This window comes from Eptatretus burgeri, chromosome 3, assembly GCF_056783735.1.
Source record: "Eptatretus burgeri isolate ZD-2024b chromosome 3, Ebu_testis_v1, whole genome shotgun sequence".
Classification (NCBI taxonomy): Eukaryota; Metazoa; Chordata; class Myxini; order Myxiniformes; family Myxinidae; genus Eptatretus; species Eptatretus burgeri.
In genome coordinates, this window is record NC_140963.1 from 76213692 (window position 1) to 76232619 (window position 18928).

General features: G+C 42.4%; 1 protein-coding gene across 7 annotated transcripts in view; it reads right to left on the reverse strand.

Annotated features, from left to right (window-relative positions):
- The window catches only part of LOC147030212 (structure-specific endonuclease subunit slx1-like), a 71490-nt gene that overhangs the window by 48949 nt on the left and 3613 nt on the right, over positions 1-18928 (reverse strand). For all 7 annotated transcript variants that reach the window (XM_085874033.1, XM_085874034.1, XM_085874031.1 and 4 more), the window contains one exon: positions 13445-13640. In XM_085874033.1, the coding sequence (XP_085730159.1) occupies positions 13445-13617 (173 nt within the window). In that variant the 5' untranslated portion in view covers positions 13618-13640. The remainder of the gene's footprint in view (positions 1-13444; positions 13641-18928) is intronic.

Here is an 18928-nt window from a genome sequence, read left to right on the forward strand (position 1 = left end):
TTGAAATGTATGCTTCTGTAGTTTAAATAGTTCGCACTGCTTGAAATGTATGCTCCTATAGCTTTGAAGTAATCATGGTGCGTTAGTTGAGCCTCAAGTTACATTTTAAAGATGGGGAGAATGTGATGAAATAAAGGATGAAGTGACGCGCGATCACGTGTCGCGCAGCTCGCACACGGGACAGATAAAACCGAGATGCCGCGCGGTAGGTGGGATTGTCCCTGGGGCAATGTCATTTACGGCGGTGGTTCACTTGGTGTTCGTTGAATGGTGAGAATTGAGAGTATACCGGACTCCGTGCTTATGCTGGCTAATTGCTGATATATTTTGCGGTGATCAACTGCACATGTATTCCTTTTGTGTCTGTAGAGACGGCTTCAATCAAGTGAAATAAAGCCTTATACTACGAAGGTTTTTCTCTCGCATTCACTTCAATAAATGTTATAAAAAAGAACACCTTCAAACCAACAAACACAAATTCAATCTTTTCAAAGAAATATCTCCACTCCAAGAAACAAAACATTGTGATAGATGTGATAATGATATTCTTTAAAAAAAAATTATAATAAACACCTTCAATCACGCAAACACAAGAACAATGAAGAAAGGGAAGGTGCCACTAAATTCTCGATTGAAAACACTGATGGGACATTTAAAGGACATATAAAAGTAAGATTGTTTCGCTTTCAAGACCCTGGACCATCTTCAATCAATGAAGCTGTTGATATGGTTAAACAAAGTGTTGAAACAATAATTAAAAACACATTAAGTTAAATGAAAACTTTTAAGTTTTATATGGGAGAAAATTGAATATGGTAAGAGGTGATGAAACTACTCCCAATATGAGGACAAACCCTCACTTTATCTCATCATTTCAAGATTTTATAAGATGTGATGTTTATGATGAACTCTAGAGACAAGAACAAGAAGTTGATAACACTGTAGTAGGTAGTGGATTTACGATTACAAAAATAATCTTTTTAGATATACACATCTTAAAATCAGATCCTCTTCAAGCTTCTTCTTATATTGATTTACCAAAAGGGATTAAAAAAAAAATAAAAAAATAAAACTTAAGAAAGCGGTTGTTAATATTCAAAACAAAGATAAATGTTTTCTATGGTCTGTTCTTGCTCACTAACATCCTCCACAATGGAATCCTGAAAGGGTTGAACATTATAAGAAATACAAGACTACATTAAATGTTAAAGATTTAAAGTTTCCAATGTCATTGAGAGATACTCCTAAATTTGAGAAAATGAATAATCTATCTGTTAATGTATATGGATTAACAGATACAAACAATGTTCAGATATTAAAATTTTCAAACAACTATATTAATGATGAAACACATTGACCTTCTCTACTTTACTTCAAAGGAAAAAAATCACGTTATGCTTTCATCAAAAATTTATCACGATTAACCAAATCACTACTATACAAGAGAAAATGTAAAAGGTATCCTTGTAAGAGATGTCTCCACTCCTTTCATACAAAAGAACGATTAAATCAACATTCGAAATATTGTAGTAATCATAAATCAACCGTAATCAATTTACCAAAAGCAGGTTCAAACATATTCAAAGATTTTAACAAACCTATAAAACATCCCTTTGTGATATATGCTGATTTTGAAAGTATCCTTGAAAAGATAGATACTGTTTCTCCAAATCCAAATAAATCATACACAAATAAATATCAAAAACATACTCCTTGTGGTTTCTGTTATTATATCAAATCATCTGTTGGTGATGAATACAAGTTAGAACTTTATAGAGGAGAAGATGCCTCAGAGGAGTTTGTAAGACTATTGTAAAAAGACTGCATAAGATGAAGAGAAATAATGGTTAAAACCTATAAATCAATGTCATTAACAAAGGGAGAGAAAAAGGAATTTAGAAAGAACAGTATCTGTCATATTTGTCAGGAAAAAATTGAGGGAGAGGTCAAGGTTAGGGATCACTGTCATCTTACTGGTAAAGATAGAGGTCCAGCTCATTCCCGTTGTAATTTAATTACAAACCGCCAAACTTTATTCCTGTCTTTCTTCACAACAACGCTCAATATGACACACATCTATTTATAAATGAACTTTCAAAGACATCTGGAGATATTTCTGCCATTCCGAACACAGATCAAAAATGCATCTCATTCACAAAAACAATTCATTCATCCCCCATAACCCATATCAGATTTCTTGACACATACAAGTTTATGACAAGTCCATTATCTAACTTAGCATCAAATATTAAAAACTTACCAAATCTTAAATCACATTTCTCAAATCAAGAAGAGATTGATCTCTTATCACAAAAGGGAATATATCCGTGACTATATGGATTCATTTTTTGGAAGTTTAAAGAAACAAAACTTCCTACAAGGGAAAGTTTATATGGCAAGTTGAATAAAACTCATATTTCCGATAGCGATTATACAAAGGCTAAAAAGGTTTGGGAGAAGTTTAATATAAAGAATATCATGATTTGTATCTTAATACTGATGTATTGTTATTGGCTGATGTGTTTGAAACTTTTATAACAGTATGTCATAATAAAAATTCTTATGGATTAGACCCCGTTCACAATTACACAGCCCCATGCTTGACTTGGAGTGCTATGTTAAAAATGACAAAACAGAATTTTGAATTAATTAGTGATATAGATATGCTTTTAATGATAGAGAAGGCTAAAAGAGGAGGAATATCTCAAGTATGTTCCAAGAGATATGCTAAAGCAAATGACAAATATCTTCCTGATTATCTATAATTCCAGCAGAGAGTGTGTGTGTGTGTGTGTGTGTGTGTGTGTGTGTGTGTGTGTGTGTGTGTGTGTGTGTGTGTGTGTGTGTGTGTGTGTGTGTGTGTGTGTGTGTGTGTGTGTCCGCTGTTTCTCGACAACCACTGGTCCAATCTAATTGAAACTTGCCAGATATATTGCTGGGGACCTGAGTATGTGCCTTTTCAAGGTTTGATATTAATCGGACAAGTGCTTCCAAAGTTATGGCCATTTATTTACCAATCACAGGACACGTTGCTGCGTAGGCGTGGCCGTCGGGGAAGATATCCTCAGCCGCGTTCCCCATTACGGGTTACAATGTACGGACTTCCGGATAGTGATGACACTGTATTCTAATAATTTCTCGATTTCTTATGCACATTTACAGATAAACACAATGCCCCAATCCAGTTGTCGTTTACGAGAGCGAAGGAACGGACTGTGTGTTTGTTTGAAAGTTTTTTTTTGTTTTTTTTGCACGTACGTTTTTTTCTGTTTTTTTTTTGTTCTTCTCTTCTCTTTGTGTTTATTCTTGCGATGACATTGCGAAAAGGCAAAATACGTTGGCACTAATTTAATAATTGGCCATTAAAACTAAATTGCGAATAATCGTAACTGCGATATGCACACTTCTGGACAGTGAGGACTTAACTTCCGGACTTCCGGATAGTGACGATTACTGTATTCTTTCTCGATTTATCGACTTACTGTGTTCTTTCTTTCCCGATTTCTTTCTCGATTTTCTTAAACACAAGGCCCCAATCCAGTCAGTGACGATTACTGTATTCTTTCTCGATTTATCGACTTACTGTATTCTTTCTTTCTTGATTTCTGTACTTTCTCGATTTCTTTCTCGATTTTCTTTAGCACAATGCCCCAATCCAGTCATTGTTTACGACAGCGAAGGAACGAGGCTGTGCGTTGTGCACACGCAATGGAATCTAACGAAGCACGAGCTGGTCGCTTGACACGCGATGCAACACGCGTGACAAGGCGTCGTGCAGCTGAAACGGGTGAAGAATGAACTGCTCGCTTGGCAGACAACACTGAAGGCGAGGCAAGGCATTGTGCAGCTGAAACGGATGAAGAACGAACTGCTTGCTTGGTGGACAACACTGGACGTGAGGCAAGGCGCCGTGCAGAAGAAAGGGATGAAGAACGAGCTGCTCGCTTGACACGCGACGCTACGCGCGTGACAAGGCGTTGTGCAGCTGAAACGGATGAAGAACGAGCTGCTCGCTTGGCACGTATGGCCACACACGTACGGGCATACACTTGAAATAAGAATAAGGACAACTCTTACCTGATATATTATGATGCTAACAATTTGTATGGGTGGGCTATGTCTCAATCTTTACCTTATGGAAAACTTAAATGGGTTAAAGAAAAACAATATGAACGAGAGGGGGAGCACTCGGTAGAGTGCAAAACCTCTGCCGCCAATACTGCTAGGTCACTCAAGTGAACCTGATATCCTATTCATTCAATTAGACGTCAACAGTGCTCACAGAGTTATAGTTTGCAACTTTCCCTTTTACATACTCAATTCATTCGTTATAACTAGATTCCTTGAGACAGAAATTGATTTTACGTGGGTATATCCACCTGAAGTTCCAAAATCAGCCGCAATTATAATTTTGGCATGTTTTTTTTGTTGGAAATCACTCATAACATGTAGAAATGCAAAAAAGAAAAAAAAAAAATCGAAATTTTGTTGAAAAAAAAGTTGCAAAATTTTGTTTTTTTTTCTCTAACAATTTTTTTTTGGGGGGGGGGGTTGGAAATCACTTAAAACATGTAGAAATGCAAAAACAAAAATTCAAATATTTTTTCAAAATGGCCGCCATATTGGACGTTGGACCAAGTCCGAAATCTAATGGCATGATCCTTGGACCATACCTAATCCCCCACCAAGTTTCGCCGAAATCCGTCAAGGAGTTTTTCCGTAATACTGTTCACAAACAAACAAGCAGACAGGGGTGAAAACAGTAATCTCCGTCCATCTTCGATGGCGGAGGTTAAAAAGTTTTACAAGACATTGTTGTCTCCTCTCAAAAATAATTGGATGAAGCTGAAGTTGGATATTATTTTGAGGTTGATTTAAAATATCCAGAAGAACTTCATCACAAACATAAAGACCTACCTCATGCCCCTGATAAAGAAAGTCAAAGAAAAGAATGGTTAAGTGCTTACAAACAGTCATTCAATATAAAAGGTAAATCTCCAGAAAAACTACTTGCTACATTAAATGATAAAGAAAGTTATGTTTTGCATCAAAGGAACTTCAGACAAAATTTATCTGCTGGGTTGAGAGTGAGGAAAATTCATCGGATTTTGAAATTTAAACAGTCATTGGTTAAAGAAGTATATTGATTTTAATACAAAAAGGAGAACAGAAGCAAAAACAGATTTTGAGAAGGACTTTTATAAATGACTGAATAATGCTGTATTTGGAAAGACTGGAAAATGTAAGGAATCGACAAAACATAAGACTTGCTACATCTCGGAAACGGACTTCAAAGTTAATTAATAGACCAAGTTTTTAATGAGTGGAGGTGTTTTCAGAGAAATTTTGTGCTATTCATTTGAAAAAAGAGAGTATTGAAATGGATAAACCTATTTATATACAGTAGGAACATCAATTCTTGACTTGTCAAAGTCGTTAATGTATGACTATTACTCTAATAATTTAAAATCAAAGAATAAGGATAATGTGTCATTGTTATATATGGATACAGATAGTTTTATCCTAGAAATTAAGACAAGTGATGTATATGAGGATATGATTGATAAATATGACACAAGTAATTATAAGTCAGGTGATGTGTCAGGTGATATAAGTCAAAGGGCGGAGGAGCTCCTTGTGAGCCAACGGCCATCCATATCTAGTGCCCAACTGTGTCTGCGGACGTCCTCCTGCAGTTGGGTTACTTCTTATTAGGAGGTTGGTGGCAGGATTTGCACTCCAGCCACCGTAAAACGCTTCATTCCGCAAAACGCAAAAACGCAAAAAAATCTGAAAACCCAATCCGTGGGAGTACCTCCTGTGCAGCTTCCCTTCGCAGGGCAGCTCACCGGATGATGGGATTGGGGCAAAGCCTTCGGGACCCCCAATCTTTGATAGGAGGGAAACCACGGGGTAACATCCCTGGGTCAGATTGCGGGAGAGTGTGTCGGAGTGGTGCTGAGGTGTCGTCCACCAGACGGCGGTCTCCTTGGGTTAACCTGAGGCGGTCCCTTCGGGTGGGTGCCTGGAATGTCCTATCCCTAAGAGAGGATGATCACCTGTCTCTGTTATCATCTGAGCTCAAGCGTTTGGACATCGGGATTGCAGCTCTCTCTGAGGTTCGGAGACCGGATTGCGGCGAGATAATGGTGGGTGGTTACACCTACTATTGGTCTGGTCGCTCTGATGGTTACCATACACAAGGAGTTGCTGTAGCTGTGTCCAATAAGCTGACCCCAATGATAATTGAGGTAACACCGGTCAACGAGCGTATTATGAGATTAAGGATTCGTCACTCCTTAGGTGTCATTTCCCTGGTCTCTATTTATGCTCCGACTGAGGCGAGTGATCTTACCGTGAAGGATGCATTCTACGCCACACTCGAGTCTGTGGTTGATCAGTGCCCCAGACGAGATACACTTCTAGTCTTGGGGGATTTCAATGCATCGACTGGAACTGATAGGGATGGTTATGAGGTGTGTGTTGGTCCCCATGGGTCAGGAACTATGAACCAGAATAGCACTAAGTTCCTTGACTTTGCAAGAAGTCATGGACTGAGGGTGGCTGGTTCATGGTTTCAGCGCCCGCAAGCTCATCGCTGGACTTGGTATTCCAACGCTGGCGGTGTGGCAAAGGAGATTGACCATGTCCTCATTGACGGTCGTTGGAGGATGATCCAGAACTGCAGGGTCTACCGGAGTGCTCAGTTCCTCAATACTGACCACAGGCTTGTTGTAGCAACTCTAAAGCTGCACCTTAAATCCTGGAGAATGGTACCATCCCAGCCTAGGCTGGATGTTGCCAAGCTCAGGGATGAGAGAGTAGCTGAGGAGTTTGCGAACAGGCTGAGTGGACACTTGGGGGTCTGGGTGCTTTGGGGGGTCCTGAAGAGTTGTGGAGCACCTTCAAGACCACCGTCCTTGATGTTGCCGGTGGATGCCTTGGAGTTCACCGCAGGGCAAAGAAGAATTTTGTCTCTCAAGGGACACTGGATACCATTGACCAGAGTCGCAGGGCCAGGCTGAATGGCAGAGCTGAGCTGTTCAGGGAGCTGAGGCGTAAAACTGTACGTGCACTGAGGGTGGACAAGGAGGCCTATGTGCGAGGAATCTGTGAGGGGGTAGAGCATCACCTGTGGACAGGTGATTCTCGTCCCGCTTACAGGGGAATTCGCGCATTACGTTCATCCAAGCCCATCCCTCGGAGCACTGCAGTTCGAGCAGAGAGTGGCAGGCTCTTGACAGAGGAGTCTGAAGTGAAGGCCCACTGGGCCGGTTACTTTGAGCGGTTGTACCAGGCTGATCCCCCAGCTGTCGAGTTGGACGTCAAGGGTGTTACAATCCCTGTTGCTGACCCTCGAATCAACTGTGGTCCACCATCGCTTGTGGAAACACGGGCTGCGGTGAACCAGTTGAAACGGGGCAAAGCTCCAGGGATCTGTGGCATCCATGCTGAACTTCTCAAGGCTGGTGGAAATGCTGCACTCGCGTCGTTGCATGCAGTTTTGTGCTCTGCCTGGAACACAGGCATCATCCCAACTGACTGGAAGAGGGGCCTTGTTGTCCCTCTCTGGAAAGGGAAGGGTGATCGCCAAGACTGCAACAACTACCGAGGGGTGACGCTGCTCTCAGTGCCGGGCAAGGTCTTTGCTCGGATAATTCTTGATAGGGTTCCCCACCATCTGCTTGAGCACCAGCGTCCAGAGCAGTCAGGCTTTACACCAAAGAGGTCAACGATTGACCGTATCCTTGCTCTTCGTGTCCTCACTGAACGCAGACGAGAGTTTCGGCAGGGGCTGCTTGCAGCCTATGTTGATCTCTGTAAAGCGTTCGATTCAGTGAATCGGGATGTCCTCTGGAGGATTCTTGGTCTTCGTGGGGTGCCACCGAAACTGATCGATCTGATGTCTGAACTCTACTCTGGTACTGAGAGTGCTGTGAAGTGTGGTGGTACCGCCTCTGACTTATTTCCAGTTGTTACTGCAGTTCGTCAGGGATGTGTACTTGCCCCCACACTTTTCAGCACTTGTATGGACTGGATTTTTGGGAGGATGTCGGAGAGATCAAGTTGCGGTGCATCGTTTGGCAATGTCAAGATCTCGGACCTTGATTTTGCAGATGATGCAGTCATCTTTGCGGAGACTTTAGACATCCTCTTGGGGGCCCTCGAGGTGCTGAATGAGGAGTCGGAGCCGTTGGGATTACGGATTTCTTGGGTCAAAACAAAGATCCAGGCTTTCGGTGACATCTTGGATGCTGCTGTCCTGTCTGTGTCTGTTTGTGGTGAGGATGTTGAGGTCGTGGATAGATTCACTTACCTTGGCAGTGATATTCATGTCTCCGCAGGTTGTGAGCCGGAGGTCAATAGACGTCTGGGTCGGGCCTGGGGAGTCATGGATTCACTGGATCATGGGGTGTGGCGCTGCCGGTACCTGTGCGGGAGGACGAAAGTCCGAGTCTTCAGGTCCTTGGTACTTCCAGTCTTGCTCTATGGGTGCGAGACTTGGACTTTGACCAAGGATCTGAGACGGAGACTTAATTCCTTTGGTACCAGGTCTCTTCGGAGAATCCTTGGCTATCGCTGGTCGGATTTTGTGTCCAACGAGCGGTTGCTGAGAGAGACTCGGATGAGATTTGTTACCTGCATAGTCCGTGAGCGTCAGCTGCGGCTGTATGGACATGTGGCTCGTTTTCCTGACGCTGATCCTGCTCACCAGATTCTCTCAGCGAGGGAGTCTCATGAGTGGAGGAGGCCAGTGGGCCGACCACGTGCCTCATGGTTGCAGCAGGTTGACCATCATCTCAAGGAGATGGGGATGGGCCTGGCATCTGCCTGGGGGATGGCCAGACGGAGGCCCCTGGAGTACCGGCGGAAAGTGGACGCAGCGACGCGCTGTTCTGGCACATGCTCCCATACCTGACCTGACCTGTGATGTGTTGTTTTTATCAAAGAATAAAAGGTTATTGGTAAGTTTAAAGATGAATTGGGTGGGAAGGTCATAAGTGAATTTATAGGATTGAGATCAAAGTATTATGCTTTTACGTATCTATCTATAATTCCAGGTGTGTGTGTGTGTGTGTGTGTGTGTGTGTGTGTGTGTGTGTGTGTGTGTGTGTGTGTGTGTGTGTGTCCGCTGTTTCTCGACAACCTCTGGTCCGATCTAATTGAAACTTGCCAGGTATATTGCTGGGGACCTGAGGATGTGCCTTTTCAAGGTTTGATATTAATCAGACAAGTGCTTCCCAAGTTATGGCCATTTATTTACCAACCAATGGCAAGACACGTTGTTGTGTGGGCGTGGCCGATTGGGAAGGGAAGCACAGCCACGTTCCCCATTACGGGTTACAACGTACGGGCTTCCGGAGAGTGATGACTTACTGTATTCGAATAATTTCTCAATTTCTTATGCGCATTTATAGATAAACACAATGGCCCAAGTTATGATCGTTTTCATATTAGACGGTGTATAAATTTCGGGAACATCAGAGTGCTGGTATGCTCCGAACCAGGAAGTAAATTTTTTCTCTCTCTTCTCTTTTTGTTTTTCCTTGCCACGACATTGCGAAAAGGTAAAATACGTTGGCACTAATTGAATAATTGGGTATTAAAAATAAATTGCGAATAATCGTAACTGCGAATAATATCGAACTTCCGGGTCACGCACGTACGGGCACGTGAGAGAGAAGAAACGGCCTGTGTGGTTTATTTATTTATTATTATTATATATATATTTTTTTACAGGCAAGTACTAGTATTGATAACAACAACATTGAAAGGTGTGAGAAGAAGCTAAAGGGAATAAAGAAAAATATAATCAAGGAAACAATAAACTTTAAACATTATTACAACTGTTTAACCTTAAAGAAGGAAGAGTACAGAAAAACAAATACAATAAGAAGTTATAAATATCAATTATATACAGAAGAGATAAATAAGAAAGAATTAGGAGCTTTTGATGATAAAATATATTTTCGAGAATGGAATCAATAGTCTCCCTTATGGTTATAAGTTTCAGTGTTAAGATATTGTGTTGGGAATTTTAACAGGCTACTGCCGTCTTTTTACTGATTTATAAATGATAGAACCAAGCAATAACCAAACCAAAGAGTGGAGATGTAATCAACCTTGGTATTTAAATGGAAACATAAAGAATGTGAGAAATATCAAATAAGTCTTATTGAAGAAATAACCATGGTAAAAGTAGATAAAACAAATAAGCGGATAAATTTAATTACAAATATGTTGGAGGGTATAAATTAAAAAATTTATATCCTTGAATGGACTGAAAACTTTGATGTTTATCAATTGAACAATTTACTACAATCTCAAAATGATATGTGGCTCAGGAGGTGGTCAAATAAGAGCATAAAGAAAAGTTTATCATTTCATTTCTGCTCAACAAAAATACTTAAACCAAGAACTAAGTTCCAAAGTAATCTTTGTGAATATACTCGATGGTGATGAATGTAAAAGGAAAATTAAGTTATTCCTGAAAGTAGAACATAGACAAATATTCATTGGTTCGCTCTTTGAGTGGAATGATAACATGAAGGGAAAGAAGTGCTTTAATCAGTAAGTCAATTTTACATTTGCTTTTATGGGAGGGGGAGGAAATCAGTCTCAATTTTACATTTGTTTGTATGGGAGGGAAGGGAATAGGTGGGGAGAAAATCAGACTCCTATTTTAGACTTTTGGGGCTTGAATCAGTCTCAATTTTACATTTGCTTACATGGGAGAGGTGATAAATGAGTTTCCTATTTTGGGCTTTTGGGGCTTAAGTTAGAAAGTTTTTCCCTTTCTCCTATTCATTTGAATGGCTGTCTCAGAAGCCCCATTAATCACCGAATAATATATACAGTCACCCCCGTTTATCGCGGGGGTTACGTTCCAACCCCCCCCCCCCCCGCGAGAAGTGAAAAACTGCGATGAATGGATGCCTCCCAAAAAAAAAAAAAAAAAAAAAAAAAAACGACTCGTCTGGTCTGGTCTGGTCGGCTTGGCAGTGATCAGGTTTGAGGTGCCGGAGATTGACTCGTCTGGTCGCCCTGGCAGTGATCGGGTTCGATGTGCTGGAGATCGACTCTTATGGTCTGGTCGGTTTGGCAGTGATCGGGTTTGAGGTGCCGGAGATCGACTCGTCTGGTCTGGTCGCCTTGGCAGTGATCGGGTTCGAGGTGCCGGAGATAGACTCGTCTGGTCTGGTCGGTTTGGCAGTGCTCGTCCAACCGCAGCAAACCTTTTTCCTTCCCGAAGCATATCGAGCACCTTAACCTTCTCCGGGAGCGTCAGGACCTTCCTCTGGCGCTTTGGTTCCTTGCCAGAAGCTTTAGAAGGTGCAGGGCGTTTGGGCGGCATCGTAGGGCTTGGAGAAAAAAAAAAAACGTAGAAAATATTCGAAGTTCACAAGCGAAACTTTGTCTCGTGCGTTGTGTGACTGGTCGAGCGCCACACGTTATAATTTATTGCTTAAATAATTTATATTTTACATATCATTACAGTGATATACCAGGGGAATCCACAGAAAAAATTAGTTAGGTTCCAAGGGAAAACCCGTGATGAACCGCGATATAGCGGGGGATTACTGTACATATATTGGAGAGATATATATTAGAGAGAAAGGACACAGCATTAAAAGGAAAAATTTTTTTTATTGGGCCTGACGTTTTGGGAGCTGTCTAGCTTCCATCCTCAAAAGCAATTATGAAAACGGTTTACATTTCAAAATTCAGTTTGTATTATTATTGTCCTCTGTGCATGTGACTGAGTGCCTGATTGGCTGTCATTCCACCAATGGGGTCGAAAGACCATAAGTTCAGGGGAAGGAACAGAAATTTGCATCAGCACTTTGCAGGCCCACGACAACAACCATTTTGGACACAGGCTCCAATCCAGAAGCCAACGCACTGAAAACTAAACCATCAAACGAAGCAACCAAACAAGTGGAATCCACCCCGAGACCAGGTATATTAATAACAAGCAAATGTTCAGGGGAAGGATCACAAAAAGCAAAAACAATGCAAGTGTGTTTATCCAGACTAATAATTGTCAATATGTGTATGTGTGTCAGTGTGTGTCAGTGCTTGTCCTCATAACGCCAAAACCATAAAGCCTAGCAGCCTAAAATATTGCATACACAGCAAGAAAACTCCAAGGAAGTGCATGAGTGAAAATTGGGTGTTAGGGTCGAAGTTGTAGTCATGTTGTAGTCCATAATCAAACTAGAGTAATTCGACTGCGCGCAGTCGACGGATATGCCTCCGCTCTCCTGCACAAACACTTGAGTATTGACATATTTGACCCTTGACCTTTATCATATCTGGCCCAAAATCTAATCAGTTAATTGCCCTGTTTAACTTTACCTTTGTACCAAGTTTGATTAAATTCTGTCCAATATTTCTTACGTTCGGGTGTAAACAGTAAAATGTCAGAGTTTGACCTTAACCTTTGACCTTTATCACATCTGGCCCAAAATCTAATCACTTAATTGCCCTGTCTTACTTTACCTTTTACCAAGTTTGATGAAATTCTACAATTTGCTTCTCGAGTTATCGCATAAACGAAAATCCGGACGGACGGATGAACAACCTGGAAACATAATGCTTCTGGCACCCTTGGTCCGGAGGCATAATAAAAACCTTTGCATGCATCCTAAAATGTTTTCCCAACAAAAAACCCAACACCGATATCTAAATATACCATCAGAGATGGGGAATCCTCCGCCATTGAATGAAAAAGGTCATACATATTCCAGATAATTAGGGAGGTGAATTGGAAAAAAGACACCGTTTGGTCATCATCTCGAAAAAGTTCCCCAGGGGTGAGGAATGTAGTTACCAAAAATAATTGAAATCAGATAAGCGGTTTTCCATATATTACAAAAAAATTTTTTCAAGATAGCCACCCCAGTCGGCCATCTTGGATTCGGCCACGCCCAAAATCAATAGGGTTCTTCCTTTTCAGGTGGTACATGTGTGACCCAAATTTCAAATCGATATTGCGAACAGTTTATGAGTTATCGCACTCACAGCTATAAATGTTGACGCCCGGACGGACGGACAGCCAGACGACCTGGGTGACAACAATATCCCCCCTTCCGCCAAGCGGCGGGGGATAAAAAACTAAACCCTGAATTTGACGGGAGGTTGTACCCCATTGATTCATGATGCCAGCCGAGCAGATGTCCCACTTACATTTCTGCTCGGCTATATGTAATTAATTAATAAATAAAGGTGGGGTGTCGAGAGCAAGGTTCCCCATTTGGGATAACTAAATTAACAATCAACTTTACCTGTAAATTTATTCACACCTGTGTGTCATTGTTTATTAAATGAGTATCATACTTTGGAAATAAAATTGAAATAAAAAAAGACTGGATAAAACATATATGATGTAAATGTTTGACATGTGTTGGTGCAATTATAGTTTTTTTTTCTTAAAACTGACCAAGGACCACGACCACTGGTGCGCCAAGCCCCTCCGCGCTTCCGCCCAGCATTATGCTGTCGAACACGTCTCTCGGGGTTCACTGTGAAACCCACGTAAGTCCGACCCCGAAATTTTGGGTTGACCGAGTAGAGCAGGTAAACTCCGAAAAATCCCTCAACCTCCACCACCATGGTGTTTTTCAAAGAAGGCAGACCTGCAAGGGTAACAGTCATGTAAGCATGAAGTGTACATGAAACACAAACACGCAGTTCTTCACGTCAATTCTAGGGGTGAAATAGGTATTGTGAAACAACTTTATAAAAGGCACCTATTGATTCTACATTAATGAAACCTCCAAAGTTACAGCATAAATAGAACAAACCCAACACAGAAAGACAGTGTAACTTTTCCATGATAACAAGATTGCAGTTCTGTCACCACCAAATGACAGAACAACCTTGTTAGAGATATGGATTCCCCATCCTCCTCTTCGCTCCTTAACCACCCCCAGAAGCACTGTTCAATTCACTCATTCGAACCTTGACCTTGATTAACCATTATGACATCAGCATCAAGATTCTAAAACGTTTGTTCCAGTTAGCCAGATTGCCTAGTAGTGGCAGTAGTTTACGCCTTCACTCCAATGTCATCATTGAGCAGCGATGTGTGGATCTAGCCATGTCCTATCACACATGCGTATTCCCAAAACTACAAATGCCGAACACTTCTACCAATGAGCAAGATGATGGTAACCACAGATGGTTCCATGACATTTTGTCCAAGTGTCAAATCATAGTTGATTGGCTTCTCCATCGATCACTCTATAGATACATTATCTATTGACTCAGTAAAGGACGGCTGGATGGTGTTTATCATGTACTTTCCAAAACAGTGTCATCTTGCATTAAAGTACAGCATTTTGGGCCCAAACTTTTTGGACCCAGCGATGGGGTGGGTTTGAAGACACACCAACTTTCTATCTTTTCTTAATAATCCAAGGTCAAGTCATAACCGACAACAAGTCAAAGTCAGCATCCAAAGGCAGACGCTATGTGGACATTAGCAATCCAACCAAATCTTTCATCGACACTCAAGTCTCCCAAGGGCGCAAATCCATCCCAAGTACATCTCGAACCACTGACCCAACACTGCACTTGGCGATTGGTGAACATAATCTAGTTTACTCACTGCAAAACACAAGTACTGCAACAGGTGTTTGCCAACTTGAGAAAGGTCTGTAGCTTGTGGTGCACGACTTTTTTGTATATATAGTCGAGTGAGAAATTTTAAAGTGTTTCTCATCATTGAGAGATGGAGCCCAAAACGTTATATCGCATTATATTTCAAAAAGTTGTGGACAAGTTATTACAAAACTATGTGGAGGAGTTGGTTAGGTGACAAGAAACAGATGTGATTTTGGTTCAGGTCCGGATGCAGATCCGGCCTAACAGAGTGATACAAAATGTAAATTGTTTAGCCTGGCAGAGGTATGCGCTCTACCGAGTGCCGTTCTTGTTACATACTGTTTCGGGCCATTAGAAGAGTTAGAATCTCCATGCTTGGAAGAGTGAGAATACAGAACAAGGAGAACATAGTGGAAATGGGGGGAACACCAACAGCAGGGTAGAGGGACACAACAGAGGGACACTTGGAGGAAGAATATACATGAGGAAAAATGAGATTAAGGGGAGGGGGTGGGAGGTTAATGGGGTGAACAAGTTGCATACCAGCACAAACAGCAGGAAGTATAAGAGAAAATCAGGGATGAAACAGAAATGGAAGAAAAATGAAAAAGAGATGGAGGTGGGAGGGGAGAAGGGGGGGGGGACACAATAACCTGAAAAGGAAGCAGTGGGTTTGGGGACTGCTAATGGGCATAAAGAAGATCATGAGTGTGGATGGGGATGACCTGAGGTGGTAATGAACAGCCATGTTGAAGTACTGGAGGGAAGAATGGATTGAACAGACTGAGGAAGTTGGTTCTGCAGGTGAGAGAAAAGAGGAACGAATGAGTGGAAGTGAGCAGTTAGCCTGGATTTTGGGAGTTTCACCAAAACTGAGTTACGGGTACACCATGTGCGCTCTGCAAAAACCTTGGGGTAGGGGAGGGAGTTAAGCAATGAAAGGGTAGAGAGTGCAAGACCAAAATAAGAGGCAGAGGCCATCAGAATATCTGCAATGCAAGAGTAAGAGGACCAGAAACTCAGCTTCATCACATGAAATTCCAATGACTTTGAGGGTATTGGTTTCTACAGTATCATAAAGTGGTGGGTGTTGAGCAGTACTCAATTGAGATGCAGATAAAAGCCTTGTGCATTGACAAAAGTTTAGATTTGGCAAGGAAAGACTTTGCACAACAAAGGATGCCCAGTCAGCAGTTGGTTTTAGAGGCCCAAGAGGTTTGCCCAAGAAAGATCATTGTGATGGTGATGCCCAAAAGTTTGGATGACTGAACTTTGTTGGAGAGGTTCATGGGAGGGTTTGCCAGATGGTCCTTTCAGTGAGAGAGAAGAGAAAGAGAAGAAGAGAAGAAGAGAAGAAGAGAAGAGGAGAAGAGGAGAAGAGGAGAAGAGGAGAAGAGGAGAAGAGGAGAAGAGGAGAAGAGGAGAAGAGGAGAAGAGGAGAAGAGGAGAAGAGGAGAAGAGGAGAAGAGGAGAAGAGGAGAAGAGGAGAAGAGGAGAAGAGGAGAAGAGGAGAAGAGGAGAAGAAGAGGAGAAGAGGAGAAGAGGAGAAGAGGATAAGAGGATAAGAGGAGAAGAGGATAAGAGGATAAGAGGAGAAGAGAAGAAGAGGAGAAGAGGAGAAGAGGAGAAGAGGAGAAGAGGAGAAGAGGAGAAGAGGAGAAGAGGAAGAGAAGAAGAAGAGAAGAAGAAGAAGAAGAAGAGAAGAAGAGAAGAAGAGAAGAAGAGAAGAAGAGGAGAAGAAGAAGAAAAGAGAGGATTTGTCAAAGTTGACAAAAAATGTATTCCAAGTGTTGGACAAGCTCTCGAATGTCTCAGGGTCTGCAGAGAGGGAAAAGCCCACTGTTATATGATGGATTGAAGATTATAGAGCAGAGGGCAAAGTCATCAGCAAGATTTTCTGGCATTTTAGAAAGATTGTTGAAGAAGATGAGGAATAGGACTGGGCCCAAGGTACTACCTTGGGACACTCCAACCTCGACAGAGAGATGAGAGGATCCATTGAAGGATCACGTGTTGACGACAAGAATGGAGGAAATCAGTAACCATTGAGGGGAGATGCACTTGGATGTCATCGGCAGAGCGTTTGGAAAGCAAGGCGGGGTGCCATACTGTGTCAAATGCTTGAAACATGTCCAGAGAGATGACCCTGCTCTCACTTCTGAGATTGCGGGCCTTCATCCATTGCTGGGAGACGATAAGCCACATGTCCAGGGTGTGTATAACTGCAGAGGAGATGGGAAAATTTGTACAGAAGGAAGAGCAGGCTTTTGTGGAAGAATTCCCAGGCAGTATTAATATCAGGAGAGGTGGAGATAAATAACCAGTCCTGAAGTGAGGGCAGCATATCATCCCTACCAGTCAGCCTGAGTGAACTGCCAGACTCTCCGGCACCGAGGGAGCTTTCTGATAAAAGCCAGTGAGACGTTGACTCTCACAAGTATGCGATTCATTGAACCAATTGGAGTAGTGGAGGAACAGAAGACATTAGCAGGAAAATTTATTACAAAATCCAGAAGGGAAGACATACCATTGAGAAATATCTGTTCACAGATTGCACAGTTCACAGTTCACAGATGGAATGTTCACAGATTGCATCAAGCCCATGGAGTTGCAGAGTCCTTTAATGCGGTGCTGTGGTTGGTTGAAGAGGCATTGTTCTGTTTGTGGAGTAGATGGAGGAACTTCAGCGTAAAAGTAGGATTGTATAGTGTAACATGGTCCATGCACGGGTAGGAGACATCTCGATGTAATGCAAGTAAGGAAGCTGTGAGCTTAAGTTGTTACGTATCACCGCACAGGGGGAGGTGCAGTGTTAATTAGGTAGGCATTAAAGCCAATTTCTCCCAGTATGTCATTGCTCCAATGACCTTTTCCTATGTTTTTGCATTTACAAGACTGGTGATAAAAAGGAATCACGTCCTTAAAACAACAACTGAGCCGAACATTCCAAGCAGGCAAAGACCCCGCCTCCAGGAACAACAAGTAGCAAACCATGCCCCTGGGGTGGAAGATGGATGGGCGTGACATCAGAGGGTTTTGGAGAGAAGCGAGTGAGGAGATGGTGGTTGGAAGAGAAGGGCATTACGGTTGCTTCCTCTCGACACGGTGAAGAAGGCTGCATGATTCTCGTGTTCATGTTGAGGGAAATTTGTTCACGTGCACTGGACCAAAACGCTAGCCATTGACTGTTTGGCTGAGTCGTGAAGCATGTACGTTTCTGAGGAGGGAAGAAGAGCGTGCCTCGTAGCCTTTCACGGGGCCTCAGAAATCGTCTTGTCGTATGGTCGAGGAGTATGGTGGGCGATCGTTGTGAATGGAGCTGATGCAAGAGAGGAACGGTCGGCAAGTTTGAACTTGAAAAGAAGCTGCACGGCGGTTTCTGAGCCCTGGCGTTAAATACCGTCACATAAATACCTCATGTACGTTTCCTGCCCAGGGAACAGCTTGGCGCCATTTTCGGGTGCGGTTTCCCACGCAGTGACTATTTGTTTTCGATGACACCAGGTCCAAAAAGGATCATCTCTGGACGAAGCCAAGTGCCAGAATAAAGGAGGGATTGTTCATTTGTCTTATCTTTAACCCTTATCCGTTTCTGTAACTGTGTGTAGAGGCGCCTCGACTTTAGGCTGTAAATTACCTCACACTTCGATTTTATTTTTCATTATTACGCTGTGACTTATTCCTCTCATGAATACTTGATTTATGTTCATTAAACCCCTATTTATTAACATTGCTTGTGTCTGTCTATTTGTTGTGGGTTTGAGTAAAAACCCTTGTCCTCCGCCCTGGTGAGCGCCTCTGGTGCTTTCCCTTGCCGCCCTCCCGTCCCGCAAGGAGATTAATCTCTAAGGATCACGGATTAGCCTCCAAGGTAGAACCGTTCAGCTATCCATCCAGGTCAGTCTTAACTGACGTGGACATGACAGTATCAACACAAATCCAAATGGTATGCTGACAGTTTAAATCGCCACATACGAGGAAATGTTCGATGGGATATGTAAATGGAGTCATCACCGTTAGGACGACGGTAAACACACGCACGCACGCACGCACGCACCCACGCAAACACTACGTGGTTAAAGAAGGGAGAGTGCAGCCAAAGGTGTTTTGGAGGGTTTGTAGTGGTGAGAGCAGTACAGAAATCGTGACAAATGGAGTTATTGATGTAAAATGGAACTGCACCGCCCGGACGGCATTCAGGCTAATTGAACAGGAGACAATAGCCGGGAAGAGACACAGAGGAATAAAGGAGATCCTGTGGGAGGAAGGATAGTGTTAAGCAGATGATATCAGCTTGAATCATGAACATCACCATAAG